We start from the raw sequence: 24,364 nt of genomic DNA, 5'->3' as shown, positions 1-24,364 counted from the left end.
AAGGAAGGGAAGAGACGACGTTACGTTAAATATTGAGTTGTGAAGGCGTCATGGCTCACGTCCAACTGATAATAGCGGACGTCCAAACCTTTTGTCGCGACCTTTTTATCATCTTCTGCTACGCTGTCTTTTCGTCAAGAGCCTGTTTTTTTTGTCGACAGAGGTTTAATTATGAATACCCATTTTTGTTTCTTTATCTTCCACATACTCTATTCTCACTCATTTATATATATTTTTATTTATGTTTTAAAATTATTTATTTTTATTTTTAAGTTTAATTAATAATTGAATTACTTACCGAAAATAAATGGAGAGAGTATTACTCACTTATAAATGCATATGCATGATCATCTCCTAAATTAGTTATGATTTAATTTTTTTTTATTTGTATTTATTCTTCACAATTTCTTAATTTTCTTATTTTTTAGTGTTATTTTTTTTTTTTTTTGTTAGGTAAAAATAGGTAAAGGAACGTAAAAGGAAAATAGTTGAGTTTTTACTTCATTTCTAAGGTTGTTTCAAAACAGTTTTGGTATGTTTTAGTTATGTCAATTTATACCATCTAAGTCTAAACTATATATGGCAATAAATAAATAAATAAATAAATAAATAAATATATATATATTATTTTAGAAAATTAAACTTATAAATACTAACTAATATAATATGTCGATGAGTTTGCTACTCATGCATGAACGACCCAAACATTCCAATTTGAATCATATTAATTTTAAAAAATAAAAAGCGAATTTAAATAGTTAAGATTTAAGTAGCATGTGATGGCCTATAAAATAATATGACAAATAAAACAAGAGTAGGTAAATGAGTGCCTAAAAACATTTGGGAATATTTGAGAGGGATAAAATGTCCAAAAATCATTGACAGTTTTGGATCACACCACATTTTAAAATAATATCCAAATTACATTATTCAACTCCATACAGATTCTTTCTGAAAAAAATGTATTAACCAAAATACTCTAATTACGTGTATACACAATAATTTATTATTATTATTATATATAAGAATTATTATTATGTTGCATAGGTTGTACATAAAGAATTTTAATTTAGGTATTTATTTTGAAATTTTTATATATTCCACTATAATTTCAAAATAAATCGAAAAGGAATAGTGTTTTTTTAATATTAAAATTAGAAACTTATAAAATAAGGCATTCGTGACATTTTCATAAAAACGTTAAAAAAAATTGACTTCTAAAAAATGTCGTCTATAAGAAAATGAAATATGGATTGAATGATGAAATGATAGCATATAAAACATTTTATTAAAACTTTAGGATTGAAAGCAATAGTAATAAACGTCAAACTCTTATAGCTCACTCCATATTTAGTTTGAAATGATTGTAGCTTTTATTTTAAAATAATTAATACTAAATTGATGTGATATGTTTTAAAATAATTAATACTAAATTGGCCTGACAAAAAAAATATGAGTTCCTTTTCAATTTTTTGCTATTAATAATTAATAAATAAATAAAACTTAAATTGAAAATAAATAAATAAATAAATAAACGTTGTAGCATGGTGGGGAAATCAAAATTGAGTTGTTTTGAAAGCGGCCTTTACATAGATTTTCTATTATTTTTGCGGATGGATGTTGACACCCACAATTCTTGACGTAATTTAATTGACATACAACTCATAAAATACAATAATTGATTAAAATGTACTAAGGACATCTAAAAGCTGCACGTGTTTCATATAATGTACATATAAAAGTTGAACTTAGGATCTTATACAAATGACAAATGAAGAATTGCATTTTAATATATATAATATATTTTTTAATTTTGATTACCCACTAAATTCCAAACTTTAATTTAAACTTTTTTTATATTTAAACATCGTATTAATTATTTAGTTTTTTTTTTTTTTTTTATTGATATTGGTAAGCAATCATTAATTAAATATATAACCAAACATAGATCTATGAGTCTATATTTAATTTAGAGTATAAATTGATACACCTTTTTTCTAATTAAATTATGTTTATATTAATTTACGTTTGATTCAAAGGGTAATTGAATTTATGGTTTAATTAATTTACTACTACTACAATTTGAGAGCAAACTTTTCCTAAATTAGAGCTATACAGCTAACTTTTTCACAAACTTATGAACCACGGTCTTACATATATGAATAAGTTTTAATAAGAAGATTTGTTATGACAAAAGAAATTGTTCGATATGTTTTATAAAATAGTTTTTATATTCGTTTTAAAATAAAATTCGACATTGTTCTCAATCCATCTTTAACGACATGAAAAAATATATAGAATAAAATGAAAACAATCATGATAACTAAAATATATAGAGGGACTATATTAATAACAATATCAATATACTTCGTGTTTTGTATAGGAAAAAAAATCTCTAATTTTTTTCAATAATACCCTTAAATTAAAAATATATATAAAAATATTCTTACCCAAACTATTAATTTTTTTTTTTCAAACATGCCATTTACCTTTCAACCTTTGTTTTAAAAAATACCCATTTAACTTATTTTTTTTTATAAAATACCGTTCAATTCAATAAGTTTAAAATAGTATTATATTTAAAAAAAAAATAACCACAAAATTTTAGTGTTAGTGTTGATATTTTTTACCTCTATAAAAAAATTCAGAAAATATTATCGTCAATATATGGACAAAAATCGTTTATAAACACCTCATAAGTTATTTACAAACAATTTAATGTTATTTTGAAAAATACATAAGTATTTTTTTAAACATCGTACTAATATTAAAGATATTTAAAAAAAAAAATAAAAGTTTAAAAATGTTTTTGAAATTAAAAAAAAAAAAGTGTGAATATATATATGTATATATATAATTTTTTTAAATTATTAATGACTTGTATTTTTTGAAATACTTTTAAAAGTTAGAGCATTTTTTAAACCATGAAGTAAGTATCAAAACTAATAATAACAATATTTTTCTTTTTTTCTTTTTTTTTTTTTCTTTTTCTGAAAGTTTAAGACTATTTAATTTTTTTTTAATTTAATGATATTATTGGAATATATTTTTTAAATAAAATACTATTTTTATTAATTTAAGCTATATATATATATATATGAAAGATTATTGGTGTACAATATTTAATAATAGAAAATTATGTTTTTTGATGTGGGCCGAATATGATATGGGTTCTACTTCTACCTAACTGGGCTGAACGACGTGGGTCGTCCTCTCTCTCGGATGCCACATATCTAATTTTTTGAAATAGGGCCCTATAACTGCAAATTTCAGAAAAATGTCTATTTTAGCCCCAAAAAAGAAAAAAAAAAAAAAAACGATGGATGCGACGTCGTTCTGGTATCCACCGTGCTTGGGTTGCAAATTAATATGAACAATTTTTCTAAAATCTTTTCTACTCTTTTTTTTTTTCTCCACTAAAGAATAATGCTATACTAATTTTTCCTACTATGTTAATATTCTGGAAGAAAATAATTATATTTAAGTGATTTTGGATTAATTTCAGAAAAATAATTATGAAATAACAAACAACCCCTAGGATTGTAATTTTTTTAGTTAATAATTCATTGATTAAATTTTACTTTAAAATAAAATCTTAATTTATTTGTGTTGTGTGAGTTTGACCAAATTTATGAGAATGCCAATATTGTGGTATAATTATTTACAAAATCACATGGAACATCTAGGTTTACTAAATTCATTGCTTAATTTATTCAATAATGCCACTTTGAAAATTAATATTTACTCACAAATTTAATAAAATTAATAAAATTGAGAGTTATAAGTAAAAATTGATTCAATATTTTGAATAACAATAATAATAAATGTTCCAGCAAAGATGATTGAGATTCTCCATCTCATAATTGAAGACAGCAATAATATGCACATGAATGCATGCTTTTCAAGTTATATACAACTATTTTATGAAATCTTTGTAAATGACCTGTTTTATGATGAGCTGTTTTCCATGTCCCCTTCATTTTTTTTTATCTATTAATAATATTCTTATTATTAAACTTAGTAGTGACATGTAAATGAGAATAATTTATGTTACTGTTTTAAAAAAGCTTATAAAATTATTCATCAAAAATCAATGGATTTGGTCAGCCATGTCCTGCTTGCCTAAAACAATTACATTTTTTTACCACAATAAAAAAATTTAGTTATCTTTGTAAAATTAATTACATATTAAATATTTCTATATATAAAATGGTCGGTTTATGATGTCGGAAACAAGTTGATGTATTTAAAACAATGGTCAATTATAGGGGTTGGAAATATTTAATTAAAAAATAATAATAATTAATACTTATTTTTTATTTTAAAGAGACTTAAATTTACCTAATTCATTTATTATATTTAAAAAAGATATAGGCTCGAAATGGATTTTAAAATTAATTATAATGGTCTTTCGTCGCTAAATTATATTCATAATTACTTATTTAGGCCTCATGAAAAATGTTTGACTGATATCGAATTTTAAATATATGTACCAATTTAAATGGTAATAATTCTTAAAAATGCAAAAATTATGGTTAATTATCGATTAGGAAGCATATTATATCTAATTCGAATATGATTCTAAGTATCGTTGGAAGGAGAAGAAAAAAAAAAAGGAATGCGCAGATTACTCTTTGGTTTTAATATTTATTCTTGATGGGGAAGAGAACTATCCATCAATGGCGGCAACCACCTCACATGGAAGCTCCTGTCAGCTTGCCATAAAGAAATGGGCTCCTAACAATTAAATTATACTTCTCTTCTCTGTTCTTCTTCTTCTTCTTTTTTTAGACCTTCTCTCAAATGATTGTCCAACATAAGTTTTCTCTGCACAATGGCATGTGAGCCTAGACCGCTTCTCTAAGGAAACGATTCCCTCTCAACTTCCATCGCTATCATTGCCAACGACCCAGTACGTACGGAGCTTTTCTAACGCCTCTCTCTCATTCTAAGCCTTCTTTTTGTTCTTTCTGAAAATTTCCCTTCTGGGATTCGTAGCTTTCCTTAACTTGCAATTCAATTATCCTCCGTCCCTTTCCTCTTTCCCTGAGAACTGGGTCGTTGAGAATTTTGTAATCGGAGCTCTGTTGCGATTGATCTCGTGCGGTTTTTGAAAGGTATGTGAGGCGACGCTTGCTTGTTTTAGTTCTATGCGTATTGATGGAATAATGTAATTTAGGTATTGGAAATGAAACCCTACTGGATGAACTTGTTTGTTTGTTTGCTTGTTCGTCTGCGATTTGGGGTTCTTTTGCTTGGTGATTCTGAAAGTCAACTAGTAGAACTATTTCATCTTCTCATTCTGCATCTTCTATCTGTGGAAATTTTGCAGGTATGAACCAGATTTACAAGCTTAGTTTCTCTCATTGGTAACCAATTTATCTTGGAATACTAATTTTTGTCTGAGAAAATGATGAAGAATAGCTTCATCTTCCTCGAGATTATATTGTTTTTAGCAATCATCTGGCCGGGGGTTCTCACTGAGCCAGTTGAAGACAAGCAAGCTTTGCTGGATTTCTTCCATACTATCCCCCACTCGCCTTCTCTCAATTGGAATGAGAATAGTTCTGTGTGCAATTCCTGGACGGGAGTGTTTTGCAACTCTGATGAGTCCAGAGTAGTAGCCCTACGATTACCCGGCAATGGTCTGCTCGGCCCTATCCCTGTGAATACTCTTAGCCGCCTATCTGCGCTGGAGACTCTAAGCCTTAGGTTGAATAGGATAACAGGACCTTTCCCTTCTGATTTTTCGAAGCTACAAAACTTGAGTTCCTTGTATCTGCAATACAACGAGTTTTCTGGTCCTTTGCCTTTAGATTTTTCAATTTGGAATAACCTTAGTGTCATTGATCTATCCAACAATCTCTTTAATGGGAGTATTCCTTCCTCTATCTCAAAATTGAGTCATTTGACAGTTCTGAATCTTGCAAACAACTCGTTTACAGGCGAAATTCCAGACCTCGATATTCCGAGTTTGCAACGGTTAGATCTGTCTAATAATAATCTTACAGGAAATGTGCCTCATTCTCTTCAAAGATTTCCGAGTTGGGTGTTCGTCGGTAACAATGTTACTGCAGAACATGTTGCCATTCCCCCATCTATTCCTCTCCAGCCTCCCAGTACTCAACCGACAAGAAAAGACAAAGGGCTAAGTGAATCTGCAATACTTGGTATTGCAATTGGTGGTTCTGTTATTGGGTTTCTTTTGCTAGTTGTTCTGTTGACTGCTTGTTGGTTGAAAAAAGGAAAAGAACTGAGTTCCTCCATGGAGACCAAGAAGAAGGAAACATTTATGATGAAAAGGGGTTTTGAGAGCCAAGAACAAAAGAACAACCTTAATTTCTTTCAGGATTCTAATCTTGCATTTGATTTGGAAGACCTGTTGAGAGCATCGGCCGAGGTTCTTGGGAAGGGAACGTTCGGCGTGAGCTACAAGGCAGCTTTGGAGGACTCGACGACCGTGGTAGTGAAGAGGCTGAATCAGGTGAATGTTGGAAAGCGAGAATTTGAACAGCAGATGGAGTTGATTGGAAAAATTAAGCACGAGAACGTCGTTTCTTTACGAGCATACTATTATTCGAAGGATGAGAAGCTTACGGTCTATGACTACTACGGACAAGGGAGCGTGTCTGCAATGTTACACAGTAAGTACCATATCATGTCACCTTGCTTCCAACTGCTTTTTAGTCTTTTTATTTTCATCCTTTTGATACATTTTTATAGAATTTATAAAGAAACCTAGTTCGTTAGATTTAAGCGTAATTGCGATGCAGGTAAAGAAGGAGATGGTTTACGTGTGTTAGATTGGGATACTCGGATGAAGATTGCGATTGGAGCAGCTCGAGGTCTTGCTCATATTCACACGGAAAATGGTGGTAAAAGTTGCCATGGAAACATCAGAGCCTCAAACATTTTCCTCAACTCTAACGGATACGGCTGTGTATCCGACGTCGGGTTGGCTGCATTGATGAACTCAACTCCAGTACCAGCCACGAGAACTCCTGGTTACCGAGCGCCTGAATTGACCGACAGTCGGAGAGTATCGGAAGCAGCTGATGTGTACAGTTTTGGGGTGGTGCTGCTGGAGCTTCTGACTGGAAAGTCCCCCATACACGTTGAAGGTTGTAATGAAGTTGTTAATTTGGTGAGATGGGTGAACTCTGTGGTGAGGGAGGAATGGACAGCAGAAGTGTTCGATGTGGAGCTTCTCAGGTATCCAAACATAGAAGAAGAAATGGTAGAGATGCTGCAAATTGGGTTGTCTTGTGTTGCCAAAATGCCAGAGCAGAGGCCGAAAATGATGGATATCGCGTCGAGAATCGAGCAAGTTCGGCAACTGAGTACCGGAACCCGACCATCGACTGGGTCAAAATCAGCGTATTCGACTCCAGTTCATGTAATGGAAATCGGCTCTTCCTCACATTTACATTGAAATTTCTCATCATCATCTTTGTTGTGTTATGCCGGTGGTTTCAGTACATAGGTTGTTCTTTTGGCCTTCTGATTTGTATTCATTGAAACTAGTTGAATTGGGGTTAGCTTAATTTTCCTTTTTATTCCTAAAAAAGTGAATTACTTTTTCACTCCCATGTCTGTATCAATCTTAATTGACTGAAAAGATTTTAAAGACATTTGGATAAGAATTTTCAACTTTTTTATTTATTACATAAATATTTTATAAAAATAAAGCTGTACAATAATGTTTTCCTTTGAGTTGGGCCTGGTTCGTATTGAGGCGGGAGCCCAGCTTGAAAATGGGCTTGAAGTGAAGGCCCATTAAAAGCAAACCAGGAAAAAGGGAATAATTGTCTTCGGCGGCAGCTTTCGGCGGGAGGAGATTGGAAGGATGGTGGCGTGAATGAAACGCTAGGGAGGGCCCACCTAATTCCCTAAAACACACACATACATATTATTAATAAATAATATAAAAATAATAGAAGCCATAAAAAACGTCGGCTTTGGGGCGGGGTCCCACAAGCAGAAACGGCTCTATAAAATTCATTCCGCACCAAATCACCGTTAGTTTTCCATCTCTGTCGTTTCTCGTCCTCATCCTCTCTTCGTCATCTTCACAAACCCTCATACCAGACCTACAGCGCCTTCACGAGGACCTCTCTCTTGTAAGATTTCCTTTTTTCTTAAAAAAGGAAAATTTTCTCTTTTGCTTTGCCTCTTTTGTTGATGTTTGTGAACCAGTTTCAGCCCTGATCTGATGTTTGGATTTGGATTCTGGATCTTATAGATTTTTGTTAGCTTTTCCGGATGGCGTCGAAGAGGATCTTGAAGGAACTCAAGGATTTGCAGAAGGACCCTCCTACATCATGTAGCGCTGGTATGAAACTATTTTCCTTTTTTTTTTCTTTTTTTTTTTTTTGGTGGCTGGGATTTTTTAAATATTGTGTTGATTTCCTTGAATTGATTGGGATTATAATATTCACTGTTCTATTTTGCTACTTGCCTTCATCTGGTTGTCTGTTCGGTCTTCTATGCTGTACTTGTTGATTGTATACGGTTTTTGTTATCGGTTTTTCCCGAAAATATGTGCTGATGATTGTCTTTAGGAATTTTTAGGGGGAGTTTGTTGTCTGAAATTTGTAGGGGTTGCTTTACCATCTGATAGAAGAATGATCGTCCGATCATCGCACCATGGTTTATGAAAAGGAAATTGAGTCGATGAATCCCCCATGTGAAATATATCAGAATTTGGTTCGGTTGTGTGTCTGAGCATCTCAGTTGTTCAAATTCGTAGATTATTTCTTCCGGAAGTCTTACTTTGAGCCTTCCACCTTAGTTTTTTTTGGTGTAATTATGCATGGTGAGAAGAGATGATGTCTTCATTGCATTGTAAACGTTTATGGAAGCTATTTTGAGCGGTTTAGCTTGGGATACTCACATCTGGAACTGAAGTTTCGAATTTTTAACTCCTTGTAACCTTGAATACATCTTGCTTCCAAAAACGAAGTTATCATGTAAATTGATTGATTGGGCATGAATATCGAGGTTAGCCTTTGTTAATTTGTTTCACCCCTGTTGCTGAATTTAGAGTATGTGCATATGCATGAGATTTAAGACTGGGTTTAAGGATCTACATTTTATTCTTCCTTCAGATTTATTTGTGCTTTGAGTTTTTGGTATATCCCAAATGGTTTTAATAGTTCGAACAGTAAGTTTCTATTGAGGTGCTGACTCATGTAAGAATTTCCTCAGGCCCAGTTGCCGAAGATATGTTTCATTGGCAAGCTACCATAATGGGTCCTCCAGACAGTCCTTATGCTGGGGGTGTTTTCCTTGTCACCATTCATTTTCCTCCGGATTATCCTTTTAAGCCTCCTAAGGTATGACACTTTCTTTTAAATTAATAGTTACTGTTGAACTTGTGTGTCCTAGCATGTCTAACGTATGTTGTTGATCTTGATCTTGCCTTCTCATCTTTCTCATTTGATCTTCAAGCTCAACTATTGTCAGCTTAATGAGCTTTAGTAACCGAGTATGTACTTTGGTTTGCGACCATGCGTTTACATCTTTAGTTGATAGTTGATCAATCATGCATGTATTTGTCTGTTCAGTTTTTTGACAAAAGTTTTCCAAAAAATGTTAGTATGTTGTCTTGAGACCGTCTCCAATATATTAAAGGGAGAGGTTGAGTCAGATGCTAGGTTACCATTGGGTATTGGTGTCCAAAGATTTTTGTAATTTCCCTCTAGGTCTTGTCATTTTGAATTAGATCCTTCTTGCATAGCTAGGTGAGTGGCTTTTGAGCTGTTTCTTAAAATGTCATTTTGTATTCTTTCATTCTTCTCAATGAAATCTTGGTTTTCCATTAAAACAAAAATACGTGTATGTTATAGGGGGAGGTCCAAGGCAGAAATACTATTTAGGATAGTTTCTTTGTCTTGCCGCATCATCTGTTTGTAACTTTACTTTACTGCAAGGGGTATTGCTTATAATTAGATGAAGTGGGCATATGGGTCTGACAACCTTATCAAATAGATGGTGACTCATATACCAAGATATCTTGCCAAAGAAAAATTGTGATGCTTCTGCATTTGTCTTGTTATGGATTTTCTTGGAAGCAACTTTCTTATTTCCTCCTCTCACGATTGGATTTGCAGGTGGCATTTAGAACGAAGGTTTTCCACCCAAATATCAACAGCAATGGTAGTATTTGCCTTGACATTTTGAAAGAGCAGTGGAGCCCTGCCCTAACTATTTCCAAGGTTTGTCCATTCACTTAAAAAAGCAAAGAAAAAAGAGGTTTTGATGTCTTTGCAATTTTTAAACTAGTCTTATGATCATGACCTATCTTGACGAACTTTCCTCTTGCTAGTTCCTTTAGCATAGTTATACCGATGCTATGATTCCATATGCCTTTTGAACGATGGTGCAAACATGGACCATCATCTCCTCTCCCAATTTAGATAGAAAAAATAACTCAACTAAGAATGGCGCTAACCTTTTTGCTCTACTGGTGTTATGGAACAATATCCTTCTGACCTTGTCTCCATCAACAATATAGCTCTGGTTATTGGATGGGTTGATCTCCCTCGACTTCACTGTTTTTTTGTTGAATGCTTGTGATGCTAATAAATGATCTGTTTCATGACTACTGATTAATCTTGAATGTGCTTATAAGTAGGTGTTACTTTCAATCTGTTCTCTGTTGACGGACCCAAATCCGGATGACCCACTGGTGCCTGAGATCGCTCACATGTACAAGACTGACAGGAACAAATACGAGACAACTGCTAGGAGCTGGACGCAGAAGTACGCCATGGGGTGAGCAGCGATGGTGCCATTTAGGTTGTCCAAATTTTTATGCTCACCTGCCTGTTCTATATATGAATCTTTATGTCGGTCTGTTGCAACCATCCTATGCTGCTGCTGCTTGAGCAAAGAAATGTCGTTAACATTTCCCTTTCATTCCAATTGGAAAATATTTTCTTATTTGGTTGTGGATTAATATAATATAATATATTATAATATAATATATAGGACCCTAAAATGTATCTTCGGTTCTGTCTCTTATGTTCCTTTCTGCTCTTTTTCTTCGTTCATCATAGACCACACACTGTACATTTCTTTCCAACCTTTTGGTGAATATTTTCTTTTGACGATACATTTTCAAAGCAAAGAATTATAGATAATTTTCAAATGAATAATAATAGATGATGCTGATGGGAAAGCAATGCTATTTTCTTTTTCAAATTATGAATGAAATGATGTTTTTTCAAAAGAAGAATAAATGACACCTTTTTGAATAAAGGGTAGATTATGGCCTTTGAAATGAATGATTGTGGATGCTTTTTCTTTTTTTAAATAAAGATTTGATAATGTTTAAAAAAAAAAAAAAAAAAAGAATAATTCAACTTTGAAATATATTCAAACATATAATAGATTTTGCCTTTTGAAATACAAAGTAGATGCGTATTTTGAAACGAAAGGATAAATTATAACTTTTTAAACGAATAATAGATAATACTTTCTAAATTCAATAACCACAATTTTGAAACATTAATAAAGGCAGACCAAAATTAGGCTTAAAAGTGATGGGCTTTAGTTCCTTCTATAATTGGGCCTGGCCCATCACTAGCCCACCATCAGTTTTTATTCTACGCAAATTCAGTTATCTAATCACCTTTTCAAATAATATTAAATTTCTTATTATTAATATCAAGTTTACATATTATAGTAAAATAAGAAACTATATTTAAATATTTTTTTAAAAAAAATGCTAAAAGAATGACGTTGATGGAAAACCCATTTATTTTGACTTCTGAAATACCTCTTCAAATTCCTCAAGAGGTCATATCATTGAATTCATATGAAGCTATAGTCAACTTCTAAGTATATACCCTATTGCCTTGATTGTGCCACGTGCATTTCCTTAATTTATTATTTTTATTAACTCACTAAATATATATATATATATATATATATATATATATATATATATATATATTTTTGTCCTTTTTCATATTAATAATTTTCAAATGGCTAGTTCTAATGACATCATGCCAATTTTCATATGATTAATACTTTGCTATATATATATATATATAAATACAAATATTTTTCGTTTTAGTTTTGATTTTTAAAATAGAGGACAGTATATTATTGACGCTTAAATGTAATTAAAGAGTCTAAAAAGTAATTTTAGAATAGTTTAATTTGAGAATAATTATGTTTAAAGTATTTAATTCACATGAAACTTAGAATCTGTTTGTGTGGGAGTAACATGGTGCAATGGATCCAAGTCAGTTTTCACTTCTTCTTGATTTTGATAATTTTATACAGTTATATATATATATATTATATATAAGAAAGAATATTTTGGAAATAAAGAAGTAATTAAAGCTACATTCTTATGAATATTAATTCAAATATTTAATTAATTCACAATAGCATTATGTATTATATTATATAGTTCATCATTTTTTAATTAAGTGTGAGCACCTATAAATGAACCTGCACTTGCTCCCTTAATATATAATAATAATAATAATAATAATAATAATAATAATAATAATAATAATAATAATATAATATAAGGGGTGAAGGTGATGGGATTGTAAATATAAAATGTGATTAAAAATCTGTAAGAAATCTTTTCGAGGTCTCCCAAATCCAAGTTCCATGCACGATCCCATACCATTTACACTTCAATTTCTTTCATTAAATCTTAATCTCATATATATATATATATATATACATATTTAATTATTTCCTTCGTTAGGACCACACTTATGTTTACGTGCAAATATTTTGTGCTAACTACACCCATATTAAAGATAATTTATTTGAAAGTAAATAGATAACTTTCACATACCATTGGTCAACATAGTCTCTCTCAATTTCTTTTCTGTCTCTACCTACTATGGTTCGATCCTGCGCACAGAGAGTGGAACTGACTATCATGCTCTTGGCTAGCAAAGCTACGACACCATTTAGGTGTGGTGATTTAAGCAAACGTTCTCAACCTCTCTAAATATGGACATGTAACGTGTATGTGTGTGTATATATACACATTGAAACACGATAGATTTTGACAAAAAAAAACCTTGTTGTGATTGAATAGGGTTTTAGGGGATGATTGTATAGGTGATGGGTGAGGATGATGATTGAAGATTAAATATGGGTTTTTGCTTCAAAGTTCTTATTTTAGTTTATCTTAAATTTTATGTCTTTTATTTTGGTTTTTAAATATTTAAAATCTCAATTTTAGGTTTTAGACATGTGACTATTGTAAATGTCACAGTGATAATGTGTCAATATGATATAATGACAACATATAATAGAGTTTCAATAAATTTTTAATTATGAAACATTAAAGTCCACCAAAGATGTAATTAATAAAAGTAGGTGGAGAACAAAATACAAAATTAGTAAAAAAAAAATAGTAATTCATAATTAATTTGAGACCAACCTTAGTTCATTTAGAAAGAAAGATATTATCATTATGGTCGGGAGAGAAAGATACTATCATTATGATTCAGACAATTAGATATCTAACCCAAAATCGCAAAACCCCAATTGCAAAAGCGAAGCTCTACCAATGGAATTATGTCCCTCTAGCCAAAATGAAGAAAAAAAAACATCACAACGAACACGTAGTTGACAGTTGGATTTGGTTGGATAAATATTACAATGTAATGGAAAGAAAAATAGAAAAACGAAAGCTTTGGAATGCCCAAATCAAATTTAATATGTTACAACTTCCCCATAAAAATGATTTGAATAAACAAAGCCAAACTCCAACTTGGAACTCTATGCCTTAAAAAAATAATAACAATAATGGTGACCCATCTCCAAAAATTTCATTTCATGAAAAAAAAAAAAAAGTCAATTTAATGTGGAATAACAATAACAATAAGAAACATTACTGTATATAATTTACAAACTTAATGTGGAATTTATTATATAATTTGAAGAAAGTAAGACACACACGTCGGCACCACATGGGGGACGACATGACCAAATTAAGAGTATTATTATAATTCATAGATGGGTACGGTAGCTTTTGGCACGACCGGAGACTGGCCGTGAACGCCGCCGGTACCCGGTTGTTTTCGACAATCGTGTCGGTGGGACCCGCCCGTGTCATTGGGGAAGGGGACAAAACTACTATCCTTACATTTGCCAAAAATGCTTACTTAAATGGAGAGGTTGTGTGAGACATCAAATCATTTTGTATAATATACATTTTTTTTTAAATTTAATTAAAATGTCATATAAATTTACTGGTTCATTGTTTTAACTTTTAATCTTGTATAAAGATGTTTCAAAAAAGTAATAGAAAAGTTACTCTGGACTTTTCTAAAAGGCCTCGTACCAATGTAGATTGTTCTAATATTATAACGGTTGGATGAAAGTCCCACATCGACTATTTCTTTAGCATTAAAAGGCCATAAAAAAGAAAAGAAATGGAGAGACCGACATCTCTCGCTTGAAAGAGAAGGGTAGTGAGAGAATGATATTAAATTTGAAGGTTTTGATTAGGAAGTTATGGAGTGCAACAAAAGAGGGGGTTGTAATAAATGTTGATGTTTCCATCAAAATCCGAGCTAAGTTTTGTGCATTATAATCAAATATAATGTGGGCATCATACTTTATACTAAATCCAAATCCCATTTTATTATTATTATTATTATGATTATTATTTCTTAATGTGAAACCCAATAGAGGAGGCCCTCCTTTTTAGAACTCATCTTTACTTCATTATTTTTATCCTACACCCACTCTTTTTGTTTCTTTTCATGACAGTTTTACCCACGGATTATACTTTCTTTTTTTACTCCCAAAACTTAGAAACTACATATATAATACTTATTTCATTGTTTGTAATGAAAAAAAATCAAATTTGATCTTGGACATGTAAGTTAATACCCTAAGAACTACGGTAAATATGTGTTTAAAGTTTAAAAAAAAAAACGGTAAAAATAAGTGAAAAATTTATTATTATTAGTATGGGTTAGGGTTTGAGAATATAAAAGTAGTTAGTATGGAGACAGTAAAGAGGATGATAAGCCGGGTACACTGGGATCAAGGGCATCTAAAGTTTTGTATAATATTAATTAATTCAATAATTATACTGAAAATGGTAGAAAATAAGAAATTCAAATGAATTTAAACCATTAAAGGACGAATATCTTGGACTTGATGATCCATCCCATTGACTTCAATAATTCATATTCCTAACCCAATCCACCATTCCAAATTTCACTCACACCCAAAACTAACATTTTTCATGCTTCTCTTTCAAAAAAAAATATATTATTTTCGATATAAAAAAATATTTTTATAATCTTCAAAAAAAAAAAAAAAAAAAAAAAAAAAAAAACTCGGTAACAAACACTATGGAGGGATGTATTATCGAGATCCAATATTTGAATAAATTATCTAAAAATTTCCTCTCTAATTAGATATTTTTCAAATAGCGGACGAATCTACTAATATATTTGAAATTATGTAAATATATATATAAAAAAAATGATCTCAAAATGAATGACTCTTCATATTCTAGAATCGTCAAGAGGTGGGTTAAATTTGTAAGTAAGTGGTTAATTTGAAACAAACACCTTTTATTGATATTATATATATTTATAAATAAAGACAAATGGGGAAGTAATTTTGACACAAGAACCAAAACAAGACAGCACCTCATTGTAGCTGGTTTTGTGGGATTTGGTGCATTGTTTGAAATATGCATTTTCAGATTTCACTCATTAAATGCTTTACAATCTACGAATACTGGTCAACTCCGTTCCGCAATGAACAATATCATATTATTGAGAAGATACGTGAGGTTTAAAATACTTTTTGTTATAACCAAATCTATAAAAATTAAATTTTAATAAAGAATAAGAAATCTTATTTTTGATGTAGACAATACAAAGATTTGTAATTTATGTTATAAAAATATCATATATGCAAGTGGGACATTTTACACATAAGCATGCGATGACATGCATGGTGGGCTCTTGTATCTGTACTTATCCATTGTTTGGCTACAAGAGTTTCTTATCCGACTAATCGGATCCATGAATAATAGCTTATAATGGATTCCAAACAAATTTCCATGTAAGTTTCAATAGTTTCCTTACAAACTTGTTTATGCATATTTTCCCTATATATGCATTCTTGTACCGGTCGACTTTTCGACATTTGTACGAGGATTACTTTCTTGTCTACCTTTTTTTTTAATTATTGTAATCTTTTTCTAAATCTTAAAAAAAACAAAAATATGTCATAAATGTTTTTCTAAGAACGTAATTCAATGGGTTGGATGGAGAGTAATTTTTTTGTTAAAAAATAAATTAATTGACAAAAATGTACAATAATTGTACGGTTTGGTTGGTACCTAAATAAAAGGAAAAAAAAGGAAAAATGGTCTTTTTATCATTGAATTATTGCACTTCTTAGCTAAAAATTACGCCGGTTCATCAAATATTGCCTCAATAATTATTCCCTTTTATGGGAAAATCAAAATATCCATATGGTAACTGAAATTATATTTTTATTATTTTTATTTGGGCATTCCGGAAATAGGCAAACAACTATTTAATCATCACAATAATTATTATTAAAAGAATCCCCAAAGCAAATTAGAATAGACTAAAATTAAATGTTTAAATTATCATATATTATTAGATTATTATTATTTTGGAAATTACGAATTGGAAAAGGGGAGGGGTGGTGGTGGTGGAGTGGGGCCCACTGTCCGTAGTTGCGTCTATGATGGAACAGATTGCTCCGGTTTCCGGTTAAATTTCTTTGTGGGTAATGATACTGTGTGTTGAAGGTCCATGACTTATCACGAGGATCATCACGCTTTCTATGGGCCCCGCTCATGTGTGTGCTCTCTGCCACCTCCATCATGAGCCACGTGTTTCAACAACAAACCCACTCTCTCTTTCTTTTTCTTTTTATTTTATTTTCAGGACTGGCTAATTTCAGTTTAAAGAAAAAGAAAAAGAAAAAAAAAACATTATTTACCAATTTTCTCTATAACATTTTAATTTAAAAAAATTTAAACAAAAATTCAATCTAATATACATCAAAATTTGCAAAAATACATTTGACGATGCAGCGATCCTTTAATAGATATGTTACAAATAAATTAAAAAATAGATTTGTTGCCATTTTTATTTGAAATTTAATAAATACCATACCAAATATATATATATATATATATATATATATATATTTATAGTTTATTGAACAATTATGAAGCTATGTTAAATGGCTTATTTAAGATAAATATTATTTGTTAAAACTAATATAATTTGCTAAAATTTTAAGTATAATTCGAATTTGTACTGAAAATAAAATTTGAATTTGAACTTTAAGACGGTGAAGCCACTTAAAAGTGATTAAAAATTTATTAAACCCTACTTTTAACCCCTACAAAAATAAAAGATAAAAAAAATGGTTGTTTTTACCGCCGTAATAAGGATAAGAGGAAAGATGAAAATAGAATAGGGATGGATAGAAGGGCGGCACTGGCTCCCGTGAATTTCAAAACACGTTTTCTTTTTGTTTTTTTGTCTTTTTTTTTTTTTTTTTTTTTTTTTTTGTAATAATTATTGAAAGACAATTCATTCTAATTCTGATAAATTAAAACAGAATTATAAACGAGGAGGGGTCCAATAAAGAAAATGAGACCAGCATTGATTATAAATTATTTTTATATTGTAAGAAAAAGGAAATATTTCCTTTTAAGTTAATCCCATAATTATTGTTCATTTTACAACTCCAAATATGCTTGTAAATATTCTATAAAATAATATTTTTAAAAACCCCTTCTAGAAAAAAAAAAAAAAACATATTTATTTGACCAACATGTCTAGATTTAAATAATATAAAATTTAGTTATAGAAGTAATTATATAATCTGGGAAAGTGATGGCCCGGTAAGAGACAGAAAAGGGCAGTCTCATCAATTTTGAAATTTGAATATTTTTATTTTAGAAATATAATTAATTTTTTATTTAAAAAAAAGTATAAAAGGAAATTCGGTAAAAAGAAAAAAGGAAATATAGGGACGCAAATGGGTGTGTTATTATATAATTTGATTTTAAGTAAAAAAGATTTTGTTCTCCCGTTATTACGGTGGGGTGTACCGTTACCCTATTTTGATAAACGCGGAGATATTTTATTAAAAGAAAATTAATTTTATTTAAAAAACGAGTCAATTTTTTTGACTCATTAATTAAATAACTGGACCGGGTGGCGGGTATCTTGGGGGTCACGTGACTCGTACTACGAAACTCGAGATGACTCTCTTGCTGAGTCACCACCCCATATGATGTTGTCCGATTGGGCCGTGTCTCTATCTGGGGCCCACTTTATGACTTACGTGTCGCAATCTTCGTCCACCAATGAGATGCGGCGGCCGGGAGTGTGTATCCCCGTCGTTGACGCCGGAATCTTTCACTCCTTTCACCGCCCCGCCCTCAATTTTACTGTTTCACCCACTCCACCCATCGTCAGTCGAAAGAAAAATGGGAAAAAATATGTATCTTTTAACAACCGCGCTACTCCTTGTCTGAATTACTTTACTCTCTAAATTCTTTTTTTTTTTTTTAAAAAAATTATGTAATGAGTTATCAGAAATTTTGCCGTTAAAATATTAAGTTACTGTGGAGAGAAAATATATGGGGGAATAAGAATATAAAAAAAAAAAAAGGGGTTTGTATTGTAGAGTTGCCAAATTGAGGCGTTGGGATCCTATAAAACAGCGATTTCAGTGTTCTGAAGTCCATTCCTATGGTGGTTTTATGAGAGATCTTTTCTTTTCCTTCTGCCGCACACTCTAACAGTAACAGTACTCCTACTGAGCCACTCTCTCTCTTTCCATAAGTACTCCTACGGACCTTCTTCTTCTTCTTCTTCTTCTTCTTCTTCTTCTTCTTCTTCACAGACTCTGCAACTCCCAAAAACCCTTCTCTTTCTCCTCCCTTCTTCCATACCCTAAAACCCTTTTAAGATTTTGACCCAAAAATAAACCCATTCTCATCAGTCCTACAAAACAGGAAAAGGGTCACAGCAAGCGTGTTCCTCACTGTGCCGTTTTTCGTTTCTTTTTCGTCAGTGTGAATCCAGAAAACGAAACACTGTCTGGTTTTTGACTAACCCTTTTCTCCCCTTGTCATTTTATTAAAGTCCCCATTGCTCCCGGAGTTTGATGCTGAATCTGCCATGGAGGATACTCTGTTTTGTCCTGTTAAAGTCACGGAGCACCGGAACTTCACCAGCAAATTTTCCCTAAAAAAACATCACCAATCGGAAAGTAGAGTCGTACGGATATCGGTGACGGACCCTGATGCGACGGATTCGTCGAGCGATGAGGAAGAGTTGTTCGAGCGGCAGAGAGTGAAGAAGTATATCAATGAGATCAAAATCCAAAGTGGGTGTCGAAATAGCCTTTTACCCAGTTGCCGGAAGAGGTCTGCTGGTGAGCAATCAGACTCCCGGCGTTTGGGGAAGGTGGTTCCGGCAACGAATGGGAAGAAGTTTCGTGGTGTACGGCAGCGGCCTTGGGGTAAGTGGGCGGCGGAGATTAGAGATCCTGCCCGCCGTGTACGTTTGTGGCTCGGGACCTACGACACGGCGGAGGAAGCCGCGATGGTGTATGACAACGCTGCCATTCAGCTTCGGGGACCGGACGCTTTGACGAACTTTGCAACGCCATCACCGGTGCCGATGCCGGAGAAGGAAGTTGAAGTGGCCAATATCGCCTCTGTTTCCGGCTCCTATTACGATTCCAGTGAGGAGTCTCACAATTTGTCATCTCCGACTTCGGTTCTCCACTTCAGAACGCCGTCGCCAGAAGAAACTGAAAAGCCCCAAAAACCCGATGAGTCCCAGCAACCGCCGCCGCCGTTCGCCGACGATCAATTTCACGAATGTCGAGTCAAAACTACTATTTCCTCGGAGTATTACACCGAGTTCCCCAGATTCGACGACGTCTTCAAACTTCCGATCCCCGAATCGCCGATCTTCGTCGATGAACAGCCTCTATTCTTCGAAGAAAGCATATGGAACGAAGATTTCAGTGAATTTTTCACTAATTTGCCCGAAGATTTTGGAACCCCATTATTATCATCTCCGATCAGCCAAGGGGGCGACGACTATTTCCAAGATATTTTGATGGGATCAGACCCCTTGGTGGTTCTGTAAGCGGTGGAGCGCCGGGCAGTCGGTGGTGCTGGACCACCGGCTCCACCGTTATGTCGGCGGAATTTTGTTTCCATGGCGCATCTCTCAAAAAAAGGCTATTTTTGCGACTTTTTCGTTTTTTTTTTTTTGGTATACTTTTCCTTACCTATTTACATATTCTGGGAAGTTGAGTGGACCAGTTTTGCTAGAGATATCTTCTTTTTAATTTTTATTTTTTTAATTTCTCTTTCCTTTTTATTTTTATTTAAATCAATAATTAGTGTTGGTCGTAAGAGTGTATAATGTAGAAGAGCCCTGTATAATTATAATATCGCCAATTTTCTCCGTAATTTTCTCCCTTCACAATTTAAATACATAATCTAAAAATAATATTAAAAAAAAGTTACTAATTATGAGAATTATTTATGATAATAAATATATAATAATGTTGTTTTTGGAAAGGAAATAAAAGGGGCGTTAGTTTAACATAATTTGGTGTGATTAGGAGTGATTAATGCTAATCCACCAATTGTCATTAATTCACTAACAAAATGTCAACTTACACAAAATCCCTCTCTTTTTTTTTTCTTTTTTTTTTTAATATATATATATATATATTCGTTCTTAGGAAAAATAAAATAAATTAAGGTAACGCCATTCTTAAATCAAAATTTAAATACACTTAATTTGAAAATAAATTCCCTTATTTTGATTTTCATTTATAGACAACGTTAAATCCGAATAATTTCTTCGAATTTTATAAGGAGAGATAATAAATATGGACAGGCTCACGTGCACAAGGCATGCACTATGATATTGTAAGGCCATAATTGTAATTAAGTAATTGTTGGAATAAAATTGAAGGTATTTTAATTTAATGAATGTTTATATTAATAATTATATTTTAGAATCAATGTTGTGTGTGTGTGAGGGAGAGACCGTCCCATGGGACAACTTCTGTCCTTCCTATTTTGCTTCAATATTACTCAAACAAAATCTCACATTTTTTATTTTCCCTTCCTAAAAATAAAACATAAAATAACATTACGCCCCCACTCTATTAATCATTATGTCTAAGATTTTCTCTCTTCGTATAATACTAAATTTTAATGTTTTATTCGTATATTATATGATAGAAAAAATTAAATAACGTTTGGCCGCGTAATTTGAAAAGTCAAATTGTAGGTTTGACTTTCTATGTAAATAATCTATTAAATTTTTAGATTTGAAATAAGAAATTTGAAGTTTTAATTATGAAAAAGAGCTTAATAAATTTTAGGTTTTAAGTTAATTTAATTTATTCCGATGGCTTTATATTATATGTGAAAAAAGGACATTCATTTTATTTTATTTAAGAAAAAGAAGGGAAAAGGAAATAGTACAATATTTGATTATTTAGTACTCCTCTTCTGACATTTATTTATTTAAAAATATAAAAAAATGAGACGAATAATTTAAATGAAAAGAAAATATAAACCCAGAAATAATTCTCATCCTGAAGAGACTTTATGGTGTCATTAAATACGCAGTATGTTGATATTAATAACATTCATCCTATCACACACAAAATTTGAAGGGTCTTTTATTTATTTATTTAATTTTTGTATAAATTTATGATGCATTTACATTTTTGCTTTTATTTTTGTTGGTACATCTTTTATATTCATTAAATAATTGAGTTATTCAGCACAATAATATTCAATTTTCTGTCTTCCAATATTATTACAATTCACCCCATTAATAATCCTCCCCTCAATTCACCTACAAATATTTTATTTTTTAATTATATATTCATATATAAAAAAAGAATGATAACAATATGATTGTAAAATAATTAATTTAATTTCCTTTTCTTACAAGAACTGTTTTTGGACATTTTTAATTAATTGTAGAAATTAATTAAAAAACATTTCCATACTATGATTGTAGTTATCTTCTGTCTCATGTCATCAGCTTGCCCCCATCACGTGAGGGTAGTAGTACTAATTAATCAAAAAAATTAATTAATTAAGCAACTAAATATTTTAGGTTGCTATTATTTATTTTTTTTTTTAAATTTATTTTTGATCTCTTAGTTTAGAATGATTAGTCAAAGTTTGCGATGGACGATTTATGACATGCTAGTTGTGGTAATAATTATTAACCTTCCTCATCATTCCCTTCATATATATATATATATAATTATAATTCATTTATTAGAATTAAAAGCAAGATTCAATTATTAGAAAGGCCAAAGAAGGAATAAGAGACCCTATTTATGGGAGCTAACTGATTTATTTTTTAAAAAAATTATATTAAAATTGAACCTTGTTTAGAAATTAAAAAAAAAAGAAAAAAAAAAGAAAAAAAAAAAAAAGACAAGCTGGAGGGGAAAGGAGGAGGGAGAGAGGACCAAATTGTTGTTTGTTTGGTAGTTGTTTTGTGAATTAAACAACACTTTGTTGCTCTCTTTCGCTATTCAATTTCAACATTTATTTTTCAACAACGACAACACTTTGTGTGTTCTGTCGTCCAAATCAAAATATATATTTATTTTCTTTGTCCTTCGTTGTCCTTTTAGCCACGTTCTTTCTTCCACATACCTTATACGAATACTAGCTACTTCTTTCTTCCACATACGTTATACTAGCTACCTACTCTTTTTCCTATGTTGACTCGAGTTATATTTGGATGTTTTAAAGTTTTAAAGATGGACTAATTGTATTTGACACATGAGATCCCACATCAGTTAAGGTGAGAACAAAACATTCTTTATAAGAGTGTGTAAACCTCTCCAATAACATATGCGTTTTAGAAACTTTGAAGAAAAGCTCGAAATGAAAAGTTTAAAGAGGATAATATTTGCTAACAGTGGAGTTGGGCTAATCTTGTTAATCTTATGGAACGTGGTTAATTAACGGTTTGAAGTAAAAGATAAAAAAATATAAAAGTAATAAAAGGAATTAACATTGAAAGGGTAAGTAGTATGAAACAAAAGTTTGACGTGAATTGTCACTTTCGACATCATCTTCACAATCTGAAAACTTCCAAACGTAAAAAAAAAGGAAAAGGGAAGAGTTTAATAATTACATTACATGAACCTTGAAAAGGGTTTTGAATGCAAAAATAATAATAATAATTAAATAAATAAAAAAACCGACGATATTTTGGGCCGAGGTTGAGTTGACCCGGTGGTTTGTAGGGTCGGGTCGGGGGTTCATGCATAATTAGTGGAAATATCAATTGGTTTGGATGAGGGGTTTTGATCTTCCTCCTTCACAGTATACGTAGAGCCCGGGTTGGTCCAACCGGATCAAAATTTAAACGTACGGCAACTCTTTGTGGGACCTATGAAATTCGTGTCTTTTTCTTTAGCTGTTATCCTAGGTCAATACACATGTGACCAAAACCCTTGATGATATTTTTTTTTGGTTAATTTGAATATTTCATATTTTATTATTATGAGCTTTATTGTTAAAAGTAAAAATAAAAAATAAAAAAAAAAAGGTTAATTTGATTGACTGGATGCCCCGCTCTGGTGGGACCCAGCATAAGAAGTAAATTGGAAAACAAAGGGATATAATCAAGGTTGGAGAAAACAGGAAGAGATGGTGTCTGTCAGATAAGTAACATGTGAGGGGTAATTACCTTTGTCCCCTAATTTTGCTACACGTGGCAGTACCATCAATACTCAGCATGCCTAATCACTACACACGTGGCTTCCATATAATCTAATAAACAAAATTTAAAATGAAAATCAGGTACCAATGTGTCATTCAATGCAATGCATGGGACCATTTTGCCTCCGACAGCAAAGGGGTTTTGTGGGAAAGAGAATTCAATGTCTTTGTTGGTGGATGTTGTTCTTATTCTAAATATACATTAATTTTCGTCTTTTTTTCTCCTTTCTATACTATTTTTCCTAAAATTATATTCACTCATTTGGAACAACATCCATACCCTTCATTATGGTAACCATTCAAATTCATCAGTCGGTCGATATTATCCACACGATTCTTAAAACACGTCTATTAGAGAGATGTTTTCGCACTCTTATAAAGAATACTTTGTTTTCCTCTTCAACCAATATGAAATCTAACATTATGAGATCCACCCATCGAGAAGGAAGCTCAACTCTAAGATTCACTTGTCGTAAAAGGAGAAAGAATAGCTCACAAATCGGGATTTGGTAAGGGGGATTTGGCATAAAAGGATATCTCTGTCTGCGT

At 31.7% G+C, this 24,364-nt stretch overlaps 3 protein-coding genes across 3 annotated transcripts; all 3 read left to right on the top strand.

Annotated features, from left to right (window-relative positions):
* Positions 1 to 4,622: 4,622 nt before the first annotated feature.
* LOC111810025 (putative inactive receptor kinase At4g23740) lies at positions 4,623 to 7,662 on the top strand. The gene is made up of 3 exons (XM_023696559.2): positions 4,623 to 5,117; positions 5,333 to 6,644; positions 6,774 to 7,662. Exons 2-3 carry the CDS (start codon positions 5,411 to 5,413, stop codon positions 7,430 to 7,432), a joined length of 1,893 nt encoding a protein of 630 aa, XP_023552327.2. The 5' UTR covers positions 4,623 to 5,117; positions 5,333 to 5,410; the 3' UTR covers positions 7,433 to 7,662.
* A 300-nt stretch (positions 7,663 to 7,962) lies between these two features.
* On the top strand, positions 7,963 to 11,006 carry LOC111810029 (ubiquitin-conjugating enzyme E2 10). Its single transcript, XM_023696564.2, has 5 exons — positions 7,963 to 8,120; positions 8,243 to 8,332; positions 9,208 to 9,335; positions 10,113 to 10,217; positions 10,637 to 11,006. Exons 2-5 carry the CDS (start codon positions 8,263 to 8,265, stop codon positions 10,778 to 10,780), a joined length of 447 nt encoding a protein of 148 aa, XP_023552332.1. The 5' UTR covers positions 7,963 to 8,120; positions 8,243 to 8,262; the 3' UTR covers positions 10,781 to 11,006.
* A 7,675-nt stretch (positions 11,007 to 18,681) lies between these two features.
* LOC111810325 (ethylene-responsive transcription factor CRF4-like) lies at positions 18,682 to 20,506 on the top strand. Its single transcript, XM_023697024.2, has one exon. It carries the CDS (start codon positions 19,197 to 19,199, stop codon positions 20,175 to 20,177), a length of 981 nt encoding a protein of 326 aa, XP_023552792.2. The 5' UTR covers positions 18,682 to 19,196; the 3' UTR covers positions 20,178 to 20,506.
* The last annotated feature ends 3,858 nt before the right edge of the window (positions 20,507 to 24,364 follow it).

This window comes from Cucurbita pepo, chromosome 14 (genome assembly GCF_057944985.1).
Source record: "Cucurbita pepo subsp. pepo isolate OVF chromosome 14, ASM5794498v1, whole genome shotgun sequence".
Taxonomy (NCBI): domain Eukaryota; kingdom Viridiplantae; phylum Streptophyta; class Magnoliopsida; order Cucurbitales; family Cucurbitaceae; genus Cucurbita; species Cucurbita pepo.
This window is presented reverse-complemented; position numbering and strand designations above follow the sequence as displayed.